This window comes from Taurulus bubalis (genome assembly GCF_910589615.1).
Source record: "Taurulus bubalis genome assembly, chromosome: 2".
NCBI classification, from domain to species: domain Eukaryota; kingdom Metazoa; phylum Chordata; class Actinopteri; order Perciformes; family Cottidae; genus Taurulus; species Taurulus bubalis.
The window spans coordinates 10,120,925-10,146,116 of NC_136590.1; the positions used below are offsets into that span (position 1 = coordinate 10,120,925).

Consider the following 25,192-nt stretch of genomic DNA (forward strand, 5'->3'; position numbering starts at 1 on the left):
ACAAAAATGTGATCCATACAGATTCCCCCTTTCTGCTGCTGAACACGGGATACATCCACATCCTTAGTAAGGTCAAAAAGTTACACTCCACGCCGGCGTCCACAAATGTCTTCTCAATCCTGGGTATCTGACATTGGTCTTGAGGAAAAGTTGGCACGAGTAAATTCCACAATGGTAGATACCGAACTGAGTTGAGGCTTTATTTATTCAACTCCAGATTAAATCTAAAAAGAGAAAAGGAAAAACAAACTGGTCAAACACATTTGTAAAATACAATCTCTCCTGTGATAGCTCGTTATTTCTTCATATTTACATTTTATAAACTAGCCTATTGGAAATAAAGGCTCGGCCAGAAGAATGCAGGGCGTTTAAGATGTGTTAAAACATGAGAAACAGATGCATAAAAACAGATGCAGGAGCTGTCATGGTTGCTGAAGAAATTCGAGTGACTTAATCCAGTCTGACACTGTAATCCACACACCAAACCAGATGTCCATTTCAAAAGAGACCATTATTTTTTAGCAAAAATAGTAAGTTTAAACACTGTGACAGGTTGCTAGAAAACTTCTATCGAGTTGTGGAAAAGTATAAAACAGTCTCCTCGACGGATGAATATTGTCGATTTCAGACATGAATCGTCGACATGAAAATAAATAAATAAATAGTTCACATTTATTTCTACAGCACGTAATCTTCCAAAATGTCACCGGAACATGTCTCAGTCTAAACACACAGGAACTGACTAAAACCACACACAGAAAAGAGATCACATGTAAAGTTTAACCGTTACTTGTCCGCACGCGACTTTTGACAGCTCGACGTCCGCAACGACGAAACTGATCGGCTTTTTTAATGACGAGATGTATAATCAATGCTCACTTCCTGACAGCTGCCGGACGTTTGAGGCACGTCTGCGAAAACCCCCCGAGCCGCTTAGCGAAGGAAGAACCCGGTAATAACTACGTAACAAACCTAGAGTTGTGCTCCGCTGATAAATGACAGTGTTTCCAGCATTACTGATGTCACCTAAACAGTCGCCATTTTGTTACAATGTTGTAGTTTACATGAATCCGACATGACGCTGATTACAATCCAATGGAGTCTCATTAAACCTTACCTACACTAATGTGCCCTCCCTAGCAACTTCAATATTGGCTGTAAAGACAAGATCCGATTTCTGGTTTGATAAAGCACATGTCAATCTTTATGTATGAGCTCACTCTCGGAGGCTCGGCACTGGCTGTGTGATCTGTCACTTCACTCAATTGACCCGCCTCTTAAGGTGCCGTCAGTGATAAATGGATATAATTTACCTCAAACACTCGTAATATCTGGACTTACAGCTGCAAACCGCAATGGCGGGACACCCTAAAGGCATAAATAAACTATAACGGGCACAAACTGGCTGAGTGACGACTAAACGAGATAAATATTTAACCTCATTTGCAAACCGTTTAACGCCGGCCCACCTTTACTTAGGTTCCTCCTTGAAACAGTTGGTTACACTTGAAAGTGATTTGGAACATTATAGACTTTAATTGGCTGTTTGTTAAATCTATCATTTGTTTGCATAAAAAACCTGCAAAGGCTCACGCGCGGATTTAAAGTGAAACACGTTTTATTCTTTTTATTATATAAATTCCAGGTAGCATATTCAAGACTCCTGCAGGCTAAACGTGTCTAAGCTATCGCCTCCTTCCCCCCCACCCCCCTTCTTTATCTTCCTCCCTTTTCATTATTTCCCCGAGAGGATCCGTAATTCTCCTGATATTTAACATTTCAACTATGTGACGTTAAATTGGCGGCGATAAATAAACGTTACGTTGTAGCTCTCGCTCCACGTCTGCAAGCGACATAATAAACGTCCTGTGTTGCGCTGTGCAATGATGGCATGCCCTCTTTATCACCCATTAACTATCAAATATCTCCAATGAGGGAAAATAGTGAGCCCTGGAGGGAAAAAAGACGTTCAGGGGGGAATACAAGTTAACACGACTGCCGGGAGAGCAGCTCCTTCATCACTGCTTTTCAATTATGTATCGCTAGTTTCTTTAGCTCCCATTTCTCAGCTTCAGCCCCGCTCTCGTTTTCCATATTTTATTAGGAAATGATACACAGCCTCCTTGGATTTTTCCACATCGTTTTGTTGGATGTTACGCAAAAGCGACCTATCTAATCTGCCGCCGCCGTGGGCGATAAAAAGACACAACAAATTAACACCAAGTTTCATGCAAGGGTGAAGATAACTAGTAAGCGTAAGAAAGGAAGAATAAGAAGAAAAAGAAAAAAGAAAAAACGAGGGCATAGTCTACCGTAAATATTTGCTGGTAGTTTACCTCTTCAAGTTTTCCCCCCCTCGGATACTCCTCTTCATTATCGGAGAAACGTCGAAGGATACATGTGCAGCGACATATCCAAGCGATTTCGTGGGATTTGATCTCTTGAAACGAAGGCTGAGAAGCTCGCGCCGAGACATGGAGAGGACCTGATAACAACTAATTGAAAGGTTAATCTACATAGCAGCCTGTGACAAAGTGGTACCCTCCCCCTTCTTCTTCTCCCACTGTAGACATCCCTACTTCAGTGTAGTGGAGCGGACCGTCGCCCCTTTAGTGCGCTCCTACAATGATATTGTCAATTTCACTTCCCCCCCCTCCTCCATCAACATGTCCAGTGATGAGCCAAGAGGAACATTTTTACACTACATCTTTTTGGTGGATTAGTCTCTGCAGGCTTCATGAGGCACTGCTACTTTTACACCAATGTTAACATTTATTCCCTAGGGCTTTTTTAAAAAAAATTTTAACTTGAACATTGATGTATAGTAGATATAAGATCACATGTGACTATTTGTTATGAACACATACATTTTTATTTTAAACTGAACTATTTCTTGCCCTGGCCCAGTACTCCTCAGGGCAGTATGGGATATCATACACTAACGCCATAATCTGCTAATTTACTTCACCCTGCCCGAGGACGAGCAATAGTTGTTAGCAATAATGTAGGTCATTACATTTTCAGTCTTTGGATGTGCACTCCCGTCGCTTACTCACCAACTCTTTAGGAGCATTAGATATACCAGAAAGCTCATTTTTCATGCAGTAATTCAGATGTAATTAGAGAGATAATTGGTAACTTCCCATCTGATTATAAACACATACTGTACCGCACAGGCGGCTTTAAAAGGAACTCAAAAGAAAACATTGAACCCTTATGAAAGACATTCTATGTGTAATTTGATTTGTGTTCACATGTTAATAGTCCTTTTGTCATTATGCTGCATCTTCGTCAAATGCTCTTCTTATTACCTTTGTAACCTATTGAGGTTTATTTGTATTTACCTGCCTTTCTCCCCCACTTAGCACAGCGTTTACACCATTCAGAGTTTTGTTTGCCATTTAGTCCTTGACATTTATTTTTTACTCACTGATAATTTGAGGTAAACATGAACAAATAAAATGTTATTTAATCAAGGCTCTGCTGTAAAAATGCGTGAAATGTGAGTAAAAAGGGGTTCTGATTTGTGTTTAGGACTGGTGTCATGATGGAGGCACTGACCAAACCTGCATGTGTCTGGTTATAATGAATGCCACCCTGGGCCCCAGCAGGTCCTCCACTGCTGCATGGGTCCAGGGATAATTTGAATTGGAGCATGTGCCATTGCAATCTGCCCATCCCCCTCCTCGATCCCTGCCAACTGCCACACTGGTGTTCACAAACACTGCTGCCCATCTGCGGGGCAAAACACTGGCCAGGGCCCCAGTTACTCCTTTCAGAAAAAAAAAATATATTCTGGTCGTGAACTCACTTTTGTAAGCAAATATCACAAAGTCAAGTTCCCCCTCTCCCTGCTTCAAAGTCGTTAACAGCAGATTAAACTGTAAACAGTAAATTAAATGAGATTTTGTATATTGCCGCGACACCATAAAACGGGCATTAAACATGTTCTAAAAGCCTTGGGTTCACTAGCTTATAAACACAGATAGCATAGCATTGTAAAACGTAAATTAAATGCACTGCTTTTATGTTGGTTTTTCAAACTCTTGTATTCATTGAGCGACGCTAAAGTTTACCAGGAAAAGTGAGAAAAGTATGTTTGGTAGTTTCCTTATTGTGGCAGGCATTCTCATTACTTGATCATGGCTCCCTCTTTTTGTGTTTGTGTTTTGCCATCTGTCATCTTGAGAAGCAAATGAACCAGCTGCCATGGAGTGTGATCTTGCCCAATCAGAAATGTGGTCCTTTTCAAAGCGCATCTGTGAGAAACCTTAAAAAATGCTGATGAAAAAAAGAAAAAAAGTCTCTCAAAGTTGTTAATAACATTTTGGCTGGAGAATGTTCTCACCAAGATGCCCTTGATTAGCATACATGCATAAACTATGCCTCATTATGGGAAGGAGAGTTCTCGTCCAGGGAGTGTAAGAACTGGATTCCTCCCGTAATGCTTCCGAGAAAATAAAATAAAAATATGATGCAACAGGTTGTTCTCGGGGAACTAAATGTTATTCTCAATCACACGTCTTTGTAGAACAGATGAGCGTTGAATTGTATTCCACAAAACACTTGAGACACTGCCCAACACTTCTGCTGGCCCACACTCAGTATGAGGGGAGGGGCCTCCTCTGATCCTCCTCTCCAACCCCCAGCGACCGCACAGCTGGGTGCGAGGGATCAGCCTAATTTCCAGGTCCCTCTAATGATCGCCACGAAGAGCAACCACTAATCCCTTAACTGAGAAAAATGATCTCCTGTAGCCCTGCAGTGCAGCTGCAGACCCCAAGAGTCCAGTTAGGACCCAACAAGCATGAGTAGGGGGTGACTGAGCGGAGCCAGGACACCAGGCACCCCCACCATCCCCCCAAAGTACCCTCCATAATGGAGGCGGTTGAGCTGTCCAAAAGTGATTAGCATGAGGGAGCCTCTGGCTGATTAAATAATGGGGCTAATACAACAAACCCTGTTGTTACATTTTGTTTTGGGGTGTATTTAAACAAAATTCTGGTCAACAAATCTCATATATTATAACTTACTTTTGGTTTTGGTATAGATCATCTTGGTCGGGTGAGTTTGATATTGTTTTATTTGTATGATGATTATGTGTTATGTATGATTCTGCAGCTGAACATTAAAGGAATACTCAACTGAAAATGTACTACATGTAAGTATCACAATTTCATTTAGGAAACTACTCAACATGAGGATCAACAGCAGATTATGCAGCAGGAATGGTTTGAGAAGTTTCTTCTTTTTTTTTTGCCGTAACTTCGGGTCATCATCTGAATCGATTGTAACTTCAGTGAATCGAAGCCGACTACAGCTGCCGTCCTTCACAGAGGAGCAAACGAAAACACGTTTCAGAGGCACATCATTTTAGGAACTTTTCAAGCATATCCTGCAGATGATCAACTTTTCGACCATGTATCCAAACAAACGTCACTTTTCACTTCCTCAAGTGTTTGAAACATAGAGAACATAAAGGTCAATGGTGGGGAAGTGTGAATAGACATTTCGGCACTTCTTTACACCTTTTGTTCAATTTTTGATGCTCAGACAATAGATTTTCAGCGGAATGCTCCTTTAAAACATACCCATTTTATTCCAATACTTGATACCAGCACACTTGAATTGTATTCAAACATTTGAGTAGTTTTTTCGATCTTGATAAAATATTCAAGCTGTAGCATTTAGTTCTATGCAAGTGAGTCATTGTAAATAGAAAATAAAAATGTACAGTACATAAAATCCTGAAGCATACATATACAAGTATCTTGTGGAACAGACATTTATGCAGTGCTCGGACGCATCAGTGAAATTCTGGCTTCTCTGGGAAGGTACATCCGACCCGTCTGATGATGACGTTGGCGGCGTAGTGTCCGGCCCGGATGCACTCCTCCAACACATGCTCTTGGACCAACGCAGAGAGGAACCCTGGGTAGACAGAAGAGCAGAGGTCAACCTGTAACCCTCCATCACCTCCAAAATTAATTGGGGGACCAGTTTTCATTAATATGAGCCAGGTAGTAATGGTTTCTGAATAATAAAAAGGACATTGCTGTTTCATCCTCAACGGGACCCAAGTGATGACAGTTTTATGTTGCGCTATGATCAGCTCATACAGAGTGAAAACAGCAGGATTAATGTCACGCTCACATGATGAGGAGACATTACTACGTTACATAGTTGGCCGGTATCAAAGGTTAATTGGGATTGTACACAGAAATCAAGCTGTGTCGAAGATGATTTTCATGGCATACCTCCCACAAAGGCATCTCCGGCTCCGTTAGTGTCCACAATGTCATTTTGGTCGATGTCCAAAACGGGAAACATGGTCACCTTCTCACCTGTGGTCAGGACACAAGAGGGCTGTTAATTAAAGTTGAAAAACATTTTTTTTTCCTTCAAAGTTTTGGCTTATTCATTTATCTCTTTGTTACTTGATATTTAAAAAAAAAATATTGCCCAAGGCTTTGTTATGATTTGAGATTTGAGCAGTGACATGCATGACAGTTCAGTTTTTGGCTCAGTAATAACGTGTAAAAAACATGTACAACATAATAAACGTTGAGTAACTCAAAGGTAGTCAACAAGGAAGTTAAAGTTAAATATTTAACGTTGATAGGACAGGAAACTTCCGTTAGCATCGTTATGGCCCCCGAAGCTGAATATTTGATGACAGTTTTTAAAGTTAGGGAACGATGAGACTCACAGGATGAATTGTAATCTTCTTAAAAATGTACAGCTGATGATAAAGTGAAGGGATCACCTCGGCGATACGTTAGTGCTGTTCAGTACTAGTTAGCATATATGATCACGCTAAGACATACATGACTACAATGGTGAACATTAATCCTGCTAAACAGCACGTTAGCATTTAGCTCAAAGCAGCCTCATAGAGCTGCTAGCATGGCGGTAGACTCCTCGTCCAAGGAACTATAAATAAATCTATTGATAAAAAAATAAAATAATAATCATTCAGTCTACTATATACAAAAAGTGGTGAATAATAACCGTCACAAGTTCGCAGAGCGCAATGCACATTTTCAAATAGTTTGTTATGTTGGACCAACAGTTCAAAACCCAAAGATCTGAAACATCTTTGGAAACCAAATCCTAGCCTTTGAGAAGCTGTCATCAGTGAATATTTGGAATGTTGCTTAATAAATGACATACAGTAAACAACCGATTACAACTTCAAATGTTTCTTTTCTGTTGCAGACACATGGATTATTTAACTATGGTTTCAGCAAAAATGACAAAGGTAATTAAATGTTAAACTAAGGGATAAAATAATGCAATACGCTGCTGTGGTTTGAAAAAATTAATGATCAAATGCAAATATTCCCAACATCTCCAGGTGAATCTTCTGATAAATTAAAAACAATGCCGTTGCTGTAAGTTTTAGTTAAAAACAGAACCCATTAAATGAGGCTCTCTTTATTATCTTCAGTGGACTACATTGCTTCAATTATCAGTAGCATATGCACTTCAAAGGGACTTCCAGTTTAAAGGAGAAGGGGGGAAGAAACAAAAATCTACCAGATGACAAAGTCTCGAGGTGTAGAGTGACATTAAATCAGCAACTTATGTCAGAAAAAATCTAAACCACACACACAATCTTCAAACAATCTGAGGGCTCTGGTGGAACCTTCAAAAAGGTGCAGGAGACAAAAGACTGACATGTGGATAAAAGGAACACGAGGAGGCTGACAGACCTCTTATTGAGCAAAAAAAGGTTAGAAGTTAAAGTAGAACATGAGAAAATAAAACTACAAAAAGTTCTTTAATGAGACTCCCCGCTAATCTAACAATGGCTCACAGAATATCTGTGCGGCAGATAAGACACCCCCTGCCTTTTCAGTTTTCAAATACATTTCTGCTTTAGTCCTACAGGGCAAAGGATACACAACATGTAGCTGAGCATATGCTCAACACCTGATGTCAAGGAAATTACTATAATACACCAACTGTGAGAGAAGTTGCAGTTTGAAATGATATCTTGGAGCAGAATGTGACTGCATTACAGGTCAGGCACCGAAGATGTGTCTGATAAAGAGTTAGATTGTGTTTTCATAATGAGACATTTCCCTTTTTAAAAGGAAAGCAGGAGATTGTCTCTTTGATAATAAATTACAATAAGACAAGAATCCTTTTAGGATCAGCTAATTAGCAGCATAACGACTTTGCTTAATTATTGCCACAGATGAAGCCTGAGAATCCTCCTTCCTCTTGAAACGATTAACCGCGATTGGAAAATGTGCTAATTATAAATTACAGTTATGTGACTTATTCCACAGTTAGACGTGGTCGGACTTATGCGATGCACTTTGCGGCTATGAAACCAGATGCTTGTAAAGGTTAGAGGTGATGCACTTGTTCAGCAAAGACTCTGCTGTTCATTAGACCCGAGAAATGAGATATAAATAACGGTGTCAATGTGTTTACGGCAAAAGTAAAGGAGGAGTCAGGCCTTATTAGAAACACAGTTTGCAACCAGGTAAACTCTCACATGAAGCTTGTCTTTGTGATAACACGACACCCAGAGGTGTCAGAATTCATTAAACAAAGTTGAATCTGTGAGACCAACCACTATGTTGTCGCAATCAACGGTTCTGGATTCAGATCTTTTTCTTTTTTTTAGCATTTACTGTGTTGTTAAAATAATTTAGTAAAATGTGCACATGTGAACATATTCATTTTAATTTCAGCACATAGAAGGGAATTCTCACTGCTGTTTATCTCATTTACAAAACTTTGTGAGCACTGCTGCACAACAGACGTCCGTATTTCTCTTACTTCAATCATCACGGAGGGAGCTAAAGTTTGTTCTCTGCTGCGAGACTAAAGTTCACATAAACTCATGGATGCAAATTATTAAATTTGACTGACATGTTAACTCGGGTTACAGTCCAACAATTCCCCCGCCGCAAGTAACAAAGATCTCATTGGTAAAAATCTGTCATGGAAATGGCAATAACAGAACAAACTCCTGCCAAAATACTCAGACTCTGTTGTTATTGGCTTGTACAACGCCTGAAAACCTCACTTTGCTGAACTCAGTTCACTGTAATGACACCGGTACAACATTACTTTAAATCAATAAAACTCTGCTGTACTTTTTTAACTCAAACATATTCTTGTTCCTAAAGTTTAGTTTGATAATACAATGAGTGAAGCAGCAGATTGGTGGTGGATACGTGGGAGTGTAGTATGGCTGTGCTTTGACAGGTAACTTTGCAACAGTGAAAAAACAACAACTGAGAAAAAGCCTTGAAGGAATTAAAATACTTCGTTCGAGTAAGCTATAATTGCGCTTTTGTTAATTCGCTCTTCATAATTCCCTCATTACAACTCTTGAATGGTGGTGATTAAACTTAAAAAATTCTTTCAACAACGTCTCTTTGAAATGAGTATCAATTAAGTGCTTTATTATTGGCTATTCTTTTCAACAATGCCGATTCGCTGACTGAGAAAATGCTCCTGTTAGAAAAAGAAAAAAGCGGCTGTACATGCAAATAAGACGACCTCTGCTTTGTTGGAAAACGAGCATATGGAGGGTTGTTCTGACTCTTAAATTAATACATGCTCTACTTGGTTGTGTTCCAGCGCTCACTATTGTTGCTTTGACAGAAAGCAGGTAGATCAAATAGCTGGCACATCATTGAAATTAACTTTGATCCTGTCACACTTTATCATCTATACAAGTAATCAATTCATGATTTTATTTCATGAGCCGCTAAATGACTGGGAATTACACATGACTCTTAAGCTAAAAGGCACGATCTAAAGAACTCAGAGTTTAAGGACAACATCTTTATGTGAGAAACTAACTTCCACGAGAATACTTCTTCTGGAATGTTTCCTGTTGCATTTCAGCCAAACTCTGAGCCTCAGAGAGGAAAACAACGTTACCGCTTTCTTGGCAAACGTGACAGGTTATGAGCAAGTTGACATTCAATCTGTTTCCCTATCGTAACCAGCATCTTTGTTCACAATTGAGTTAGAAAGGAAAATACATATGCCTGTAATTACTGTAACCACAGGCAAAAGATCATCGCCAACCAATATCCTTTCAGAGAGACATGAAAGAAAACACTTCAACTTGGGATGCCAAGGGAAAAGAGAGGAGCTCTTTCTCATGGTGCAGAATGTTCATTGATTTTGTCCTTCATGAAGTATAGAACATAAACATCCCGCTTTTTAAACAGACTACTAAGATTTATTCCAGTAGTTTTTGTAATCGTTCTCTAGCGTTTAATCTACTGTAACTTTAAGGAGAATAAACCTTTAAGAAAAAAAGAGAGCCTTTTGCCTTGTGGGCAGTTTCTCCTCCTCAGTCTACCCCGTGTGATTAACATGTATAGATAGATCAGGTCTTTTCTTTTTTTTTTTTTAAGTTGAAATCTGCCTGCTTAGCCCCCTTGAGAGCCCTAAAACTCAGCGAGGAGCAGAGTCAGGCTTTATCAAGTCCTTATCAGCGATTAGAGCGGCAACCCCCGCTGAATGATCGTTTATTAGATCTCCTCACCGTTAAGGTTCAGGGCACAATGATCTTAATTACTGCTTTAATGGGTGTATAAGCAAAAGCCCAGTGTAGTTCAGCAGTGTCAGTGGCAGCTAAATAAAGGGCCATTTCCCCTGCTCCCATCTCTTAAAAGGCACGTTTGAAGCGGTGGTGTGATGAAAGGCTCTGAATGAAGGGCAGAAAAAAAAGAAAGAACAATAACAAATTGACATCTCTTTTTGGAGAATTATACCACAGAGGGAGGCATTCTCCCATCCTTAATCACTATAAAATGGTTTAACATGACATGCAGAGGCTGGCAAATGATCAAATCCTGACAGGAGGACAAATTGCAAACAAAATGAGAGATCAAGTTTATTAGAGCGCCGCCTCTGGGAAATGAAAATCTTTAATTCTCTTTTTACATTGACATTTATTTGGCTGGCATGGATAGCGATGTTCACACACAGGCGCGCACACACAACAGTTCTGCTGCACCTACTACTGTAACTGCTCTACTGCAATGATAGCGCAGTCAATGACATTTATCATGTTTGCCTTTGTAGATGACATCTGAAACACATTGTCTTTCATCCCGCCTGCATTCATCATGTATTTTATATAAAGTTCACAACGGCACACAGCTCTGTCTTCATGCAGGAGGAATGAGAGAAGCAGGCAGGAATTATCCATCACCTCCAGCACAATGGATTGATTCCTTTTCATTTTAACTGTCGGGCTCCTGCCGAGAGATTTCTTTTCAAATTCTCATGAAAGGAAATGTACTTCTAGAAATTCGACTTTGAGAATGAAAATGTACTCGATTATGATAAAATGTTTTTAATTAGGTCTGGGAAATAAGGATGAATGTCCACCTGATGCATCAATGTCCAATATCCACTCTCCTTTTTAGATCATATTTTGTTCTCCACCAGCTCTTGAGGAAAATATCTGGCTCTTTAGCTGCTAAATCCACTCTGTTCACCAGCTAGTCGCTAATCTGTTGCTAAAGTGGCCGACTTGCAGCTGTAAACAACACTGATGAGAGTGAAAACTGTAAAGTTGCGGGTTATAAAACCAGAACAATGAGTTAAACAATTAAAAACCTGCTAAGGAGAGTTGTGTAATAATTCTGTAGGTTCTTTTTTACAGATTACACACAGCTATTTTATCCATTGTTAATATAAAAATATTGATTACAGCCACTTTAACCTTTATTAAAAACCAAGACAGTCTCTTGAGAATCCTGGCCAAAAAGGCAGCAGACTTTACAGACAATGAAATGAAAAATACAATATAGATATGAATACAGAAAAGTCCCGATTAATCATGCCATCGCTGACAAACTGAGCAAAGCTTCAGCTCATAAAAACTCTCGCCAGCAGTATGGAATTGAGGACAGTGGCCGCATGTGAAGACGGTGTCCTGCAGAGCTAACAGTCCTGCTGTAGCTGTGCTGCTCTGCAGTCCCCAGTGATGAGCGCTATGTTGGAGTCTTTACCTGAGGCCAGCTCTCCCCGTGCTAAATACTCTGAACTGCAAGGGCAACGAGGAGAGACATCCTGTGGCTCCAAACAAAGGCAAAGGCTCCCAGCAGTAAACGGAAACTATCGTCTCTCCTCACACCGCTTCAACGTGCAAACCCCTGCTCGGTTACGATGACACCGCCTTCTAATGTCCCACCAACCAAATATGCCCAGAATCAAAGGAGATTGGATTGATTTGAGGACCAACATTGTCCACCTCTCCTCAAGGCCACTCTGCCAGCGTTTTGCTGGAAGAAGAAAAAAAAGGGCAGGATGTAAGAGTAAAAGTATCAAAATTGCTGAGGACTGGTCTGGAGTCTGTCCAAGACAAAGTTAGAAGTACTTCACAAATCAATGCCTGCTCTCTTCATCCCCCACACTTCTTGTATGCTCTGAAATGACAAAACGTAGTGCAAGCATTCTTTCTTTCTTTTTTTTCTTTTTTTTTTTTACATCTGGTGTCAATATTTCAGGTTAACTTCAAAGAAATTACTGATAGTATTCGGCTTTCTTCAGTCAGAGCTCTACCATCTATTTGAGGCTGCGTTCTGCAGTTTTGAGATATGAGGTTTAAGTGAAGGGTAAAGATGTCCAAAAGGGGCCAAAGTTGGGACGGCTTGGAGTGGTACTTAAGTGGAAGTAGGTGTAGATAAGCAGACAAAAAACGGAAAACAAAAATGGCTTACCAACAGTTGCAACAGTGTCTTCCTTGCCCTGTGTGAAGACCACCACTCGCTGCCTTTTCTTATTCTCCTTTGGCAGATTTTGGGTCTTCTTTGCGATCTCTGCAATGTCATCCGTCTGTAAAAAACAAACAAAAAAACACCAAACCACTAGGTGAGTGTGTGAAGTTGAATGGATGCATCGTGAAGAGCAATTTCTGAGGATTAATCAAAGATCACAACTGTGACTGAGAGGGGTCAGATTTTTTTTCTTCTCCCAATCCTGCCTGACGGATCAAGTGATAATAAAACCAGATGGGCTCTGAAAATGCTTCAAAAAAGATCAATAGGAGCGCTCGATGATGTTTCCATGCTGTTACAGGAGAGCTTTAAAATATTAGAATGTCATATTCCCTAAGTGAGATGAAATTAGGCATGTGAAGATATGCTGTTGTCAGATAAAGGTACTTCTGAGCTGAAGGGATAGGTGGTGCGTGTACTGTATCATTCTCTTCCTGAAACAGGCCATCTCTCTCTCAGCATCTGCACAGAATGGATATTCTCGCCTGGAGACGACAGAACTCTCCGGAGTGCTTGCCTTTGATCATGAGAGGGATAAAAAAAAACACACACACACACACCTGTCAGTGCTACTTTATTATTAACTCATCATGATGTACTATGAGCAGGTGGAATGTCTTTATCGCCGCCTCGGAGTGGGGTGGACTCTGCTTTTCCGTAGCTAGTATGAAGGGTCGAAGATGCCGCTAGCATCTGTGTCAAAGCTAACACTCGAGCACCTTCAGGGCGATCAAATACTATGGTTATGGGAGTAATCAGAGATAGGCTCTAACCCAATACCAGCCACACTGGCTCATTCAAACCAATGAGCTTTTACACCTCTAAATGCCTCCCAAATGTCCTTTAATCAGCCCTGAGAGGTCCGGTGAGACCCTGAGCTGAGGAAAAATGGGTGTAACACTCTAAGTAAGTGCTAATGGTGAGGTTAATACAGTGGCTGTTAGCAGGCGATGGTGAAGCGAAAAAAAAAGGGGCAATTTGTCACTGTGACTGGATGTAACCACAAGCACTCCTCCAGACACTGAACGCAAACCACACAAGGCTTCGGCACATTGTCACCCTTCGGTTTTATGTTCACCGACATAAAAAAAGGCGCTCGACTCAAGTTTAGGAGCTAAAAGGTTCTCAGGGCCAGAGTTGGTAGGGTAAGCTACCCACACATAAACACGCACAGACACAATTTCCTCCACTTGGCCTAGAGGAAACACACACCTGACAAGTTCCGACGGCTAAGGAAGCAGAAAAATAACGTGAGTGCCAAACAAATGAATTGACAAATTATACGGTCAATTGAGTTTACCGCAATATTTACAATTGTGCGGCAATTGATCAGACATAAATCAACAAGGCGTGAAATATAAAAGCTTCACAAGGGTGTTAAATTGTGTTTCTGTGTTGAAGCCAGTGAGAAAGTGATCATCTCCTCTGAAGGCTGTTTGACAAACAGTGCCAGCAAAAGATTCAATCAGAGCTGCCATGTAGATCGTTCTTTGAGCATTTAAAGGAAACAGATCACAATCAGGACACTGTGCTCAGATCTGCCGATTGCCGTTTTGGAAAGGAAAAGCTTTTTATCTCACATTTACACAGAAGAAGTGCTGCTGTCATTTTTGTTAGTCATCCATAATGTAATGATAACAATGTTTCAGAATACATTAAAAATGCATCATGTCAGATATTGACAACTGGGCAGCTGCTAATAGAAAATCCATTCATAGTATCACTCAAAAATGACACACTGGCCAATTAACTGGACTTTAAATACATTCTAATTAAACTCAATGACTTTCAAAGAGTCATACTTCTGTACACTGGGTCTCTGACGTTAATAAAATTAACAATTTTTTGTACAACGGGATGATAATTCTAGTAGATTATCATATTATTGATGATATTATTAACTTGTGTTTTAATTTGACAAAAGTATGTTTGATTAGTAATTGATTATGAACAATGATGTAAAAAGAGTTTAGTTTGATAGATAATACTATAATAATAATAATAATAATAATAATAATAATAATAATAATAATAATAAGTCAGCTGATTGAATACAACAAGAATGTGGTCTGATGAAAGATTCTTAGCACAACATCAATCCACTTACTGGACATTTTCTGGAGCTTTCAACCGCGTCTCTTGGCGCCTCGGAGGATGGAGCTTGCTCAGTTGTCATGGAGACAGTTTGAATTTTGGTCACATGATAACAGGTGGTCGGATGCGACGCAAGAGACCATCCTTTAACAATCTCCATGACAACTGAGCAAACTCCTTCGGCTTATGAAAGCCATGGGATGAGACTGAAAGCTCCGGAATATTTTCAGTAAGTGGATCCCTAAAACTATTATGTCAAACTACTATTTCTATGATTTTTTAAATTTTTGCTGTGATTTTACACACATTTGGTATATTAGAGTTGAACAAGTGTCCTTGTTATGCAAATGTAACTGATTTCAACTCTATAACCCAGTTATTCTGCACTCGTACTCATTAAAAGTATCCTCCAATAGTACTTAAACGATGCACTTAAACAATGTTACAATAGTTACAATATTAATAATGTTACAATAGTAATAATGCTACAATGTTACAATAGTACGTAAACAATGTTACAATGTTGCAATTGTCCTTTCCTGCTCTTCACAAAGTTCTAGAAACTACTGTGTAATGTTATGTATATTATGGTATAACTACAGAATGGGGTAAAATTGTCATCAGAAAGTGATGAGAAAAAAAGGCCACTGGGAAGAAACTCTTTGAACTACAACCATGTAGAAATGCAGTAAGTACAGTACACACACCACTGATGTTATCTGAGAAATCACATTCATCCAAAGCAATTTTTCAGAGTGTTCTGGCAAATCAGATTGACATGGAAAATGTCAAAGAATTGTGACTACTAGGAGAGTCTTTGCCCTTTGTGTTTTCATGTGAGCCCCCCCTCCATCACTCTCTCCCCCCCTTCTTTTCTTGCCTTCATCCCTTCTCCTCTCTTAAACCTGTCACTGCCATCAGGATTGCATTTCTATTCCAGTCACGTTGATCACACCGTTAGTGATTCTGGATGACAATTATTCACACAGTGCAGAGCCGTACTGAAGGCAGCTCTACCTTTGAAAGAGAGAAGGCACTTAAAATACCTGAGCCCATTTAAAAACACACACACACATACAGCGGCTATTTGTGTTTTTGATTTCACATTTAAAAAGCAGCGAGGGGAATATGCAAAAGACAAGCAGAAAAAAGACCAAGGGAACATTCATTTCACACGTAAGAGGCAGCCCCACTTTAAAGCACATTCTATGGGGAAAAACAAGCACTGTAATTTTCATTTCCATAATCTAAAACCACAGGTGGCTGTAATTTGGTTATTAAAAGACTACAGTGTGCTTCAGTGTGGTGTAATACCACAGCAGTGAAGGGGAAGACATACAGTATCATCCCTGAGTGCAATGAAGATAATGAGGAGGCTTTTTAACCAGGCAACCTGATGAGCCCCGAGCCTGCGGAGAAAAGGCTTGAAACCATGCCCAACTTCTCGGCTTCCCAAGAGGCTTTTCAAAATTCAATAAATAACATCTGTAGGCGATGTTGGGTGCAGACCTAGCAGAGTGCGTCATAACAGAGAGCTGGCTGAACAAAGAAACCATGACGACTGCCAGGTTTCCATAGCAACTGCTGCAAGGCCTGGAGAGTATAATAGCACATCAATCACTGTCCAAAAAGAACTTCATTATCAGCAAAAAATAAACCTTTAGGATCTGTTTAGTGTACAATTGCCGGTCAACTCACCTCAAAGCCGAGCTCTTTGGCGAATGTGGCTGCCTCCTAGAAAAGAGGAAAAACACACACAAATGAGCAGTTCATTAATTACACAAACAGAGCACAATGTCACACTCCAGACGTGAGGTAAAGACATCTCGCTTGCCTGTGCGGCCGTGTCACTTGAGAATAAGTAACCTGAGTTAGTGTTGCTCTGCCAACCCCTGATTTAATAGGCATGCAGCCCACCCATTTAATCTATTGCCCCACTTCATCTCGTCTTACCACGGCAGCGTGAGCTAACACCGCGTCCGCCTCCAGCCATGAAACCGTGAATATGTGCTGGTCTGTGGGAATCCCCGACACTGCAGGCATTCAACACCCACCATCTTTCTTTAGTCTCCTAACAGGTGCACTTTAAAAGCCCATACCAGATTTAGGGAGGAAGGAGAAAGTTGTCTTGGCCTGTCGCTTCAAACTCAACCTTTCCTTGTTGCCTTATTGTCTCTCAATGCCGTCCTTTGGAGAGAACTTTTAGAGGACATGCAAGTTTTTGCTCCTTAGCTACATGTCATGCAAACTTGAGCGAATGGCCAACTGAAAACCCAAAACTCAAGTTTCAAGAGTCTTCCATTTCATTTTCCAATTGTATGAAACTGAATGGAAACCAGCAGCCTACTGCCTACAGATGAAAAGCTCTGCATGAATTGCAGTATTAAAAGTTGGGGACAAGTTTCAATTATAGAATAATGGTAATCAATGGGTGCCTGCAATTGTAGTAAAATATATATAACACCACAATGCTACAGTATACTGAGCATCACACATTTGAATATCTTCAGTACACATGGAATAAAGTAAACAAACATACCAGTGATTCTGGGATGTTTCATAGTCTGCTAATTGATTTCTCACATTGTACAGAAATAAATGATGCAAAAGTATGCCTGTAATTGTCGGGAAAATACATCCTAAAATCCTACAACACACCAGCAAGGTTTGCAATATTGTTCGCTGTGATGTCCAATATGTGATTTGTAGGCCAAAACAAAAACAAAAACACACTGGTAAAATCCTTCTACTGGTGACAGAAGCTGTTGCTTGTCGGTTTAGAAAGATGCCACAAATCATGACAGACAACCTCGTGCACTAAATCGCTTTTGACCCGAGACGGGGCAATAAGTTGATGCTATGATTCTAAACAATCCAATTATCTACAGAAAGGAGGCTGGTATTTGCGTGACCTTGGGGAGAGGTTGACAACCTGGTCCTCAAACAGAAGGGGAGGAGATGACATGGAACAATAAGGTTACTGGTCCCTGGAGGGAAGCCGCATGGCTCCTCGCTTGGATCAACAAGCCAGCGCCAGCAATATGTCAATTCATCACCCCTCTCTACTCCTTCAACACACACAGGGGCGAAGAGGCTAGTCAATTAGCCGCTGTAGTCAAGAAGCAGTTCTATAATGAGGAAAGGTGAGTTGTCTGTCGCCTCCCTTTGCCTTTTCCAATCTATTGACGGCTCAGGTCTCACGTTTGTTTTTCACTTATTTACAACCACATATTGACTTTTCTCCTCAGGAAGGTTCCATCACCAGTGAGCACGGGGCCTCTCACAGGGACAGGAGCCGCTTGGAAAATGTCTTGTGAAAACAGCGATATTTCCACTGGAAGCATTTAAAAAGAGACATGAATGAAGGATTAACGATGGTGCTGTTGAGCGGCACTTGCCTCTATCTCACCCTCCGTCTCTCTCTAGTTAGCAGCTATAATATTTGTAAGAAAAGCCTTTGGAGAGAGTGTGGGTGTTAGAAGAAAAGATAATTGAAGCGATGTCTATGAGTCACATGTGTACAGCGTAATCCCTTTTAGGAATTTATTAATTTCTATGAGCCGTTATGAATTCCACCATCAAAAATATTTGTTACTATCAGCTTAGCTAAAGCTAATATTTTAATGTACTGGCATGATAAATACTGTATGGTGGTAAATATGCAATTATCGGGGCTACACAGGCAAGTCAATAAAACTGATATGATATGCAATAAAAGTAACAATTTCTTAAGGGGTTTACAACATTAATATTCACAAATCTTATGTTTCAGGCTGTGTATGTTTCAAATTTGACGTGTGCTGTTTTGGTATGTTGTGGTAGACGGTTTTCAAATGACGGTCCATGTGCTTCTACAGCTGTCGCAACAACGACAAGTGCTTCGAGTGACATCTGGGCAAAATCCCCTCGTGCTCAAAAAAGCATCTCGTTTGTTCGGAGATTGCTGTGATTGCATGCTCGCCTTTGATGATCCACTCCGAGTCTGATTCCAAAAGGAGAGAGGACTGTTGCGGGGGCCCGTAAATTCTCCTCCCTTTCCTCCTCGGGCAAACAAGGTAAAAGATAACAAGGCGGGCTGAGTGCATGAGCCCTCTGCAGCCATCGTTAGTATAAAGCTATCAGAATGTGTGAGATGTTGCTGCTGTCAGAGGCTTAAACAGTCAAAGGGATATTTTTAGAGAGCTTAAGCTAATAATCCAGAGCCCAGTCAGGGGGGCGGGAGTCTACAATTTCTTGCCAAGCAAAATGAAAGAAGGAATACACACTTCATGCAAAGGGCAGTTCTCAAAAGCTTCACACTTTGTTTTCCTTCACACTGTATGTGACAGGCGTCTAGCAGGCATGGTCTGTGCAGCCTTAGTATGTGGGTATTCTCTATGAAGCTACCCATGCTGTATAGACTTAATTATCTTCCTTTAAATGAAGGTTAACTGTTTATTAATATGCATGTCGTTACATAATACCTCGTCACAAACAGTGGCGTAAAGTGGGCATTCAGGTAACATAAAGATGTTCCAACCCTATTGTTACATTTCCTCATTGCGCTACGTTGAGTAACTCTGATCATTCATCGAGAAAACCCCCCACAAAGAATTGACAAAACAACTTTTAAAACGCCATGGCCCTGTCCACTCTGCTACTCTGCATCCCATGACAGACATTTCCTATTGGCCATAACGTTTCATGCAGACGTGCTCTTAAAGCGCCAGAGTGGATGAGGACACCTGAACGAAAAATGAAGACATTAAATTAGAGAAGTTGTTATTGGCTCATGATGAAAAAATATTGCCAGTTACAAACCAAAGCAAGCATTTACTTTTTCCTCCTCTTGTGAAACAAGCTGTTGAGCATATGTCACAGCAGGAGTGAGACTCGAGAAAAAACACGAAAAAAAAAACAAGAAATCCAATTTCGGTGTTTCCCAAAGAATCTAAATCAAAGAGCAAACCTCAGTGCTAAGGTTAATAGAAGCTGATAAGCTGAAAAGCATAACTCCCCAAGGCCATTCAGAAAATAGGCATTTGCTTGACCGTGTTACCCCGAGCTGATGCCGAGGCAGAAATTGAATTGTCTTTGACAATGTGCGTGTGGGGCATGAGATACAAAGAAGGGTGCAGCCCTGACAAGTTATTTACAACAACATCCCTGTTTTCTTCTTCATTTCTGGGCAATTCAATACATGTTCATGTCAAAGACCTCCGAGTGCATGCTTACAACCATTTAATGGAGAACTGACTCCCACAACTGTAGAATTGACTTCATAATGCGATAGCTGGCTTATAGTTGGCAAACTGGACAGATCACCTTCTGTAGAAACGTGTCAAACTAAATTGTACATGACTGGGTCATGACATCTCAAATATTTCAGCCAATTATCAATACTTGTATAGTATTATTTATACACAACAGTGGCAGGCGACAAGGTCCTCATTCCCTGCATGTAAGCGTAAGAAGACATCACTGAAGCGAGTCAAGCGGCTTCCATAAATGCACAGTGAAAACAACATCTGGCATTCAACTCAAGCGTTTCCAGTCAGAATACAACAGCATACATTACAGGGTGATGGGCGGGGGCGGAGAGTGAATGACTAATCAAGGCGATGGCATTGGTGGGGATTGTTAGTGCCCTTGACTTGGCTTCGGGGTCACAAAGATGACTTCTCTTGGATGTCGGGGCCGTCAGCCCCCGGCATGAGTCCAGGTGCCGCCGAACGGGAAGCTGCCACGTCAAAGATATGTGGGCCGATAACGACTATTAATATGATCATGCAAGCTGATAGCGCCTCACTCCTGCTGGGTGGAGGGAAGGCGGCCGCCTGCTACTGTGCAGGACAGATTAGGAGGAATAAATCACCTGTACTGAGCACTCCTGTAGCTCCCAGGAGAATGCAGCAATCCCGCTCAAGCATGACATGCCACAAACACGAGGGTGAATACACACGCAGTAACACACTCCAGAGAGGCAGGAGTCGCTTTTACTGCCTCTGGGAATTTACTCAACAACAACTGATGGCATTTTACTTTAGTTTTTACCGAGCCATTAAGTGGCATGTTTCATCTCCACCTAGCTATTTCCATCCATGGGGGTGTGATCGTACAGGGTGTTTGTGATTTACATCTGCCATGCACAGACTGTTGAGCCGGATTCCAAATGAGAACTTCCTATCACTCCCAACATGTTTTACGTTAAATCTGTCTCCTTATCAGTGCTTCTCTTCTCATGTCTTGAAGGAAAGACAGCAAAGCAGCAGGAAACACCTGCTGGCAATTCAGAATTTTTAATTTCTAAATAATTCCATTATTTGTAGCTCTACTTTAACTTAGTCCGCTGTTCACCAGATGGTGTATTGTTGTGAGATAGAGCATTTACATTAACAATAATACCGTCTGTGGCGCATAAGACGGTATTCGTTTTCAACTTCTGTCAAACCTCTCTGCTCGCCTCAGGATGTGTTCATTATATAATGCACTGTTGTAAACTGCAATGTCACTTCCAAATCCATTAAAGTTGAATATCTGTTGAATAATTCATTCAAATTACATTTAAATGCTTTGTATATTGTTTCCAACATACTACAGCTGCACCGTGCATACTTACGGTTAACGTACATTAAAACTAAATATGTTTGAAGGCTGAATAGCTTTGTATTATACTACATAGTCTGCATAACGTTGCACTACTCAGATCTGAAGAACTTTACAACAAACTTTTCTTCATTTTCCTGCAGCCAACAAGCACGAGTGTATAGCATATACAGGAAGACATCCCTCTGCTATTGCAACTCAAATTGTGTATGTTTTTGTCATACTAACTATACTAAATATGGCCTATTGATTACATTTTCTTTTACTAATTTTGATTATTATAAATTGTGTGAGTCCGTCTATTGGGTAAATGTAGCACGACACTATTTTCCTCTGCAGTAGAAATACAGTAAGATGTATCATTTTTTTGTAATTATTGCTTTGGGGGCCTTTTGTATTTTTTTTTTATTTCAGGGAAGATTGACTTAATTATAACATAATAGTAACATGATTCCATTTTGTTCCTGACTACACAACATCATACATCTACAGCTTTTTTGGGGCCCTTTAAGTTGGGGCCCCAGGGTTGCCTGTGGTCAAGTCTATCCCTGGTGTTTTTTTTTCACGTGAACCAGAGTGTATTTCACCGCTGTTTCTAGTAGCCGTGACTTGTGTGTGTGTGACGCAACTACTGTATGTTATGGCAGGCGTATTGCTGATGACACAAGGAAGCGCAGCGTCGAGTGTGAAGTTGTTTGTATGAGCGGTTCTCCAGAAAGCTGCAAGCAGCAGCACCACAGGCCAAAGCATTCGGCCCGCTCTGGCCTCTTTTCACTGCACTAGTTGAACCAGAATCAAGGAAATAACCAAAAATAATTTGGTTATTTCCCTTCAAATCCATTTTGATGAGATTTGTACAAACTTGAAAGCAGGTGCGGAGTTGACTTAAGCTTTTATGTGACCATTTTCAACAGTGCCCTTTCCTGCCAGTCCATTACACACTTTTAGCAACGGCCTCTGCTCCCGACTATCTCAGTCGGCCTACAAGGACAGGAGAGAGGTCTCTTAGTGAGCCCACTGGGACGACAGCAGCACCTACAGCACAGGTCCAAAGGTTAAACAATCGGAAACATGTGCAGTACATAAATATCTCCGCTGATAGCAATCTCAGCACGGGGAAAGCAGGGTTTGCATAAGGGGCTCCGAACAGAGGATGTGACCTCAGATAGAGCAGGAGGGAACAGGCAGACATTCAGCCGGTCTGGTGGGGCTAATGGAAGCTGTGGCAGCGGCAGTAGCAGCTTTGTGCTAAGGGGAGTTAGTTATCAGCCTGATGGCCTTATCAGCACTGAGGGCCTCTATCACACATCTCACCTCTGGGCTCTAACAAGGGGTCAGCGCACAACGTCAGACTGCCAGAGACTGGCCATCTCTCAAGGAACGGCAGTGGATAAAGGAAAGATGGTGGATGAGCGGGAATGCTCCACAAGCAGAGCTTACTTTTGCCTCAGTTTAAAGTTGTATTGATTGTCTGGCAATGTGTTTGGTCAAGGTCCACCTGATTGAATTTTTCAGGATCCATGTCTTCACAGTTTTTTTGCCATGCATATGAAAGCAACTGAATTGCAATCTTGATTCCAGCATGTGTTTGGGTGCGAGAGAATTGTTAGGCACTCGCAAAGTTGTCTTAATGCCCTCTAGTTTAAAAAATCTACATAAACACACGATTGGCTGGAAAAAGTGAGAGACATTATAGAGAAATGCAAGATTTGAAACATAGTTTCCAGTTGCTGTTAATTGCTTCTATCATGTTTGTGTCCTCCAATGTGGTTATTGTCTTGTTTTTTCTCTGTTTTGTATGAGTGCATACATATTTGTTATTGTTGCAGATGTTTCATTGAGTGAACGCCGATGACTGTACGTTTATTTTTCCCTCTGAGTAAAAAGAGTCTTTATTGAAAAGTCTGCTGTAAAAACTTTTGATGAGGTTACATTTTTTGGAAGCTTATTATCCAGAATAATACAACAGACATTTGCTTGCAGGCGCTGAAAACAAAAGGTCAAGGAAGCATACTGCTTTTTTTCTGCTGTGAACAGTTGAGAACGGTGACCATGCCTCCTGTGTATAATAAACATATGGGCATTTGGCCTGCTCTATTTACCCCCTAATGAGAAACAAAGATCTGCTCTGGAGGGACTTGCATGCTTCAGACAATGAAAAACCCAGAGAGAAAGAAGCTCTTAGAATAATTTGAACCATTTGTGTGCACAAGCGACATGAGAGCTTTGTCTGAATAAATTGGCCATACAAAAATTGAGATGATGTCCAACGTGTTGATGTGGCGTAAGATGGCCATTTGCCAAATGAAAAGCTGCATGGAGGGCAGGGGCCATTCAACAAGGACTTTTAATCATTTCACATTTATGCACACAGCTAACATGTGATAGATGTTGCACCGAGAGCGAAACAACAACATGGCAGTACTTGCATGATGCAATCCAAAAAGCCACAATAAATCAGAAAAACAATGATTTCATTCAGTTCAAGTGGGAGCGACGGGCAAATTGAGCCAAGCAACATTTCCGAAATAAACCCATAGGTTTTATTATCCACGGAATGAAGCAAATTAATTTGGTATTGCAGGAGGGTACATTACGCTTAGTCATTATGTCTTTGTCCCTTTCTTATACTGAGTTTTCTAACCATGAAGAAAATTGGGAGAGTTCTCCAAACGACACTGGAAAACATGACTGTATAGCCTGGGCTGTGGGAATACAATCATGAGTAGACAAAGGCCAGTCCTCCTGCCAACTCTGTGAGGATAAGAGGATTGGAGATGGGGAGGGAGCAACCAGCCAAACTCATAGCAGCGGTGATCTGGGGGGAGGACAGGCATGAGGGCTGTTGGGAAGCCCGCCGGTGTTCAAACTTTTGCGAACCTCTCCAGCAACAAGCTGATATCCTGCACTCTCTCCTGCTGTGACAGAAATACACTGGCCTCAGCTCCAGCAGAACGTGGGCACTATTGATCTGCTCCCAGCGCAATATCTCCTCTTACATCCATAATTATTCTCCTTCAGAGGACTCCGCCGTGTGCCCTGGCCGCCCGACTGGCAGGCTGGCTGGCTTTCTATCCGCCTCCTTGTTAAAGATGCTCTATGGTCTCACATTTCACGTTGCACTGCCAAAGACCCCCCTCTCTTAACCCAGGCATTTTCGAATATTTCATGGTTCAATCCCAGGGCTGGGGAAGGCGGCCTCAGCACGGCACAATTACAGTGGTTAGTCGGACTCCTCCGGTGGAGCCATGCTGGCTCCCAAAGTACCATGACTCGCAAACAGACAGGCCAGGAAAAACAGAGGAATGTTGGAGAGATCACTCTTCTTCCATACTGAATCCTCTCTTTGCCTCTAGACACATAAGAACAGTTTCATTGAAGCAGTTGTAGTATCTTGTAGTGACACTTTATTTGATCAAGTGGTGGTTCACAACCTTTTTGCCTTGTGACCCTTTAAAGTGAGGCTGTTTTTTTAACTTTTGAAGGAAGAAATAACACAAGCTTCCCCTTGCAAATGCAAAGGCTGAATTCATAAGCAATAAAATGCTCCCTTGCTCAATGTTATGCACTATTGCTACTTCAGCCTCACCAAGAGCTTCTAGCTGATAATGCTAGTAATGTTATAGAACACTTTAGCTCGATATTGCTGCATAAGTGATAATAGTGAGTCAGTTTGCTGACTCTGTGTGCCACCGTTAGACTATATTTTAGCACGTCCAAAATGTAAATTGTTTTATCAC

The 25,192-nt window shown here is 41.0% G+C and overlaps 1 protein-coding gene across 2 annotated transcripts in view; it reads right to left on the reverse strand.

Moving 5' to 3' along the window:
- Positions 1 to 5,620: 5,620 nt before the first annotated feature.
- Positions 5,621 to 25,192, reverse strand: part of LOC306732854 (adenosine kinase-like) — a 95,197-nt gene continuing 75,625 nt past the window's right edge. For both annotated transcript variants that reach the window (XM_079214027.1, XM_079214028.1), the window contains exons 8-11: positions 16,566 to 16,601; positions 12,717 to 12,831; positions 6,258 to 6,344; positions 5,621 to 5,931 (exon numbers count right to left, since the gene is read on the reverse strand). In XM_079214027.1, coding sequence (XP_079070153.1) covers positions 5,807 to 5,931; positions 6,258 to 6,344; positions 12,717 to 12,831; positions 16,566 to 16,601 — 363 coding nt within the window. In that variant the 3' untranslated portion in view covers positions 5,621 to 5,806. The remainder of the gene's footprint in view (positions 5,932 to 6,257; positions 6,345 to 12,716; positions 12,832 to 16,565; positions 16,602 to 25,192) is intronic.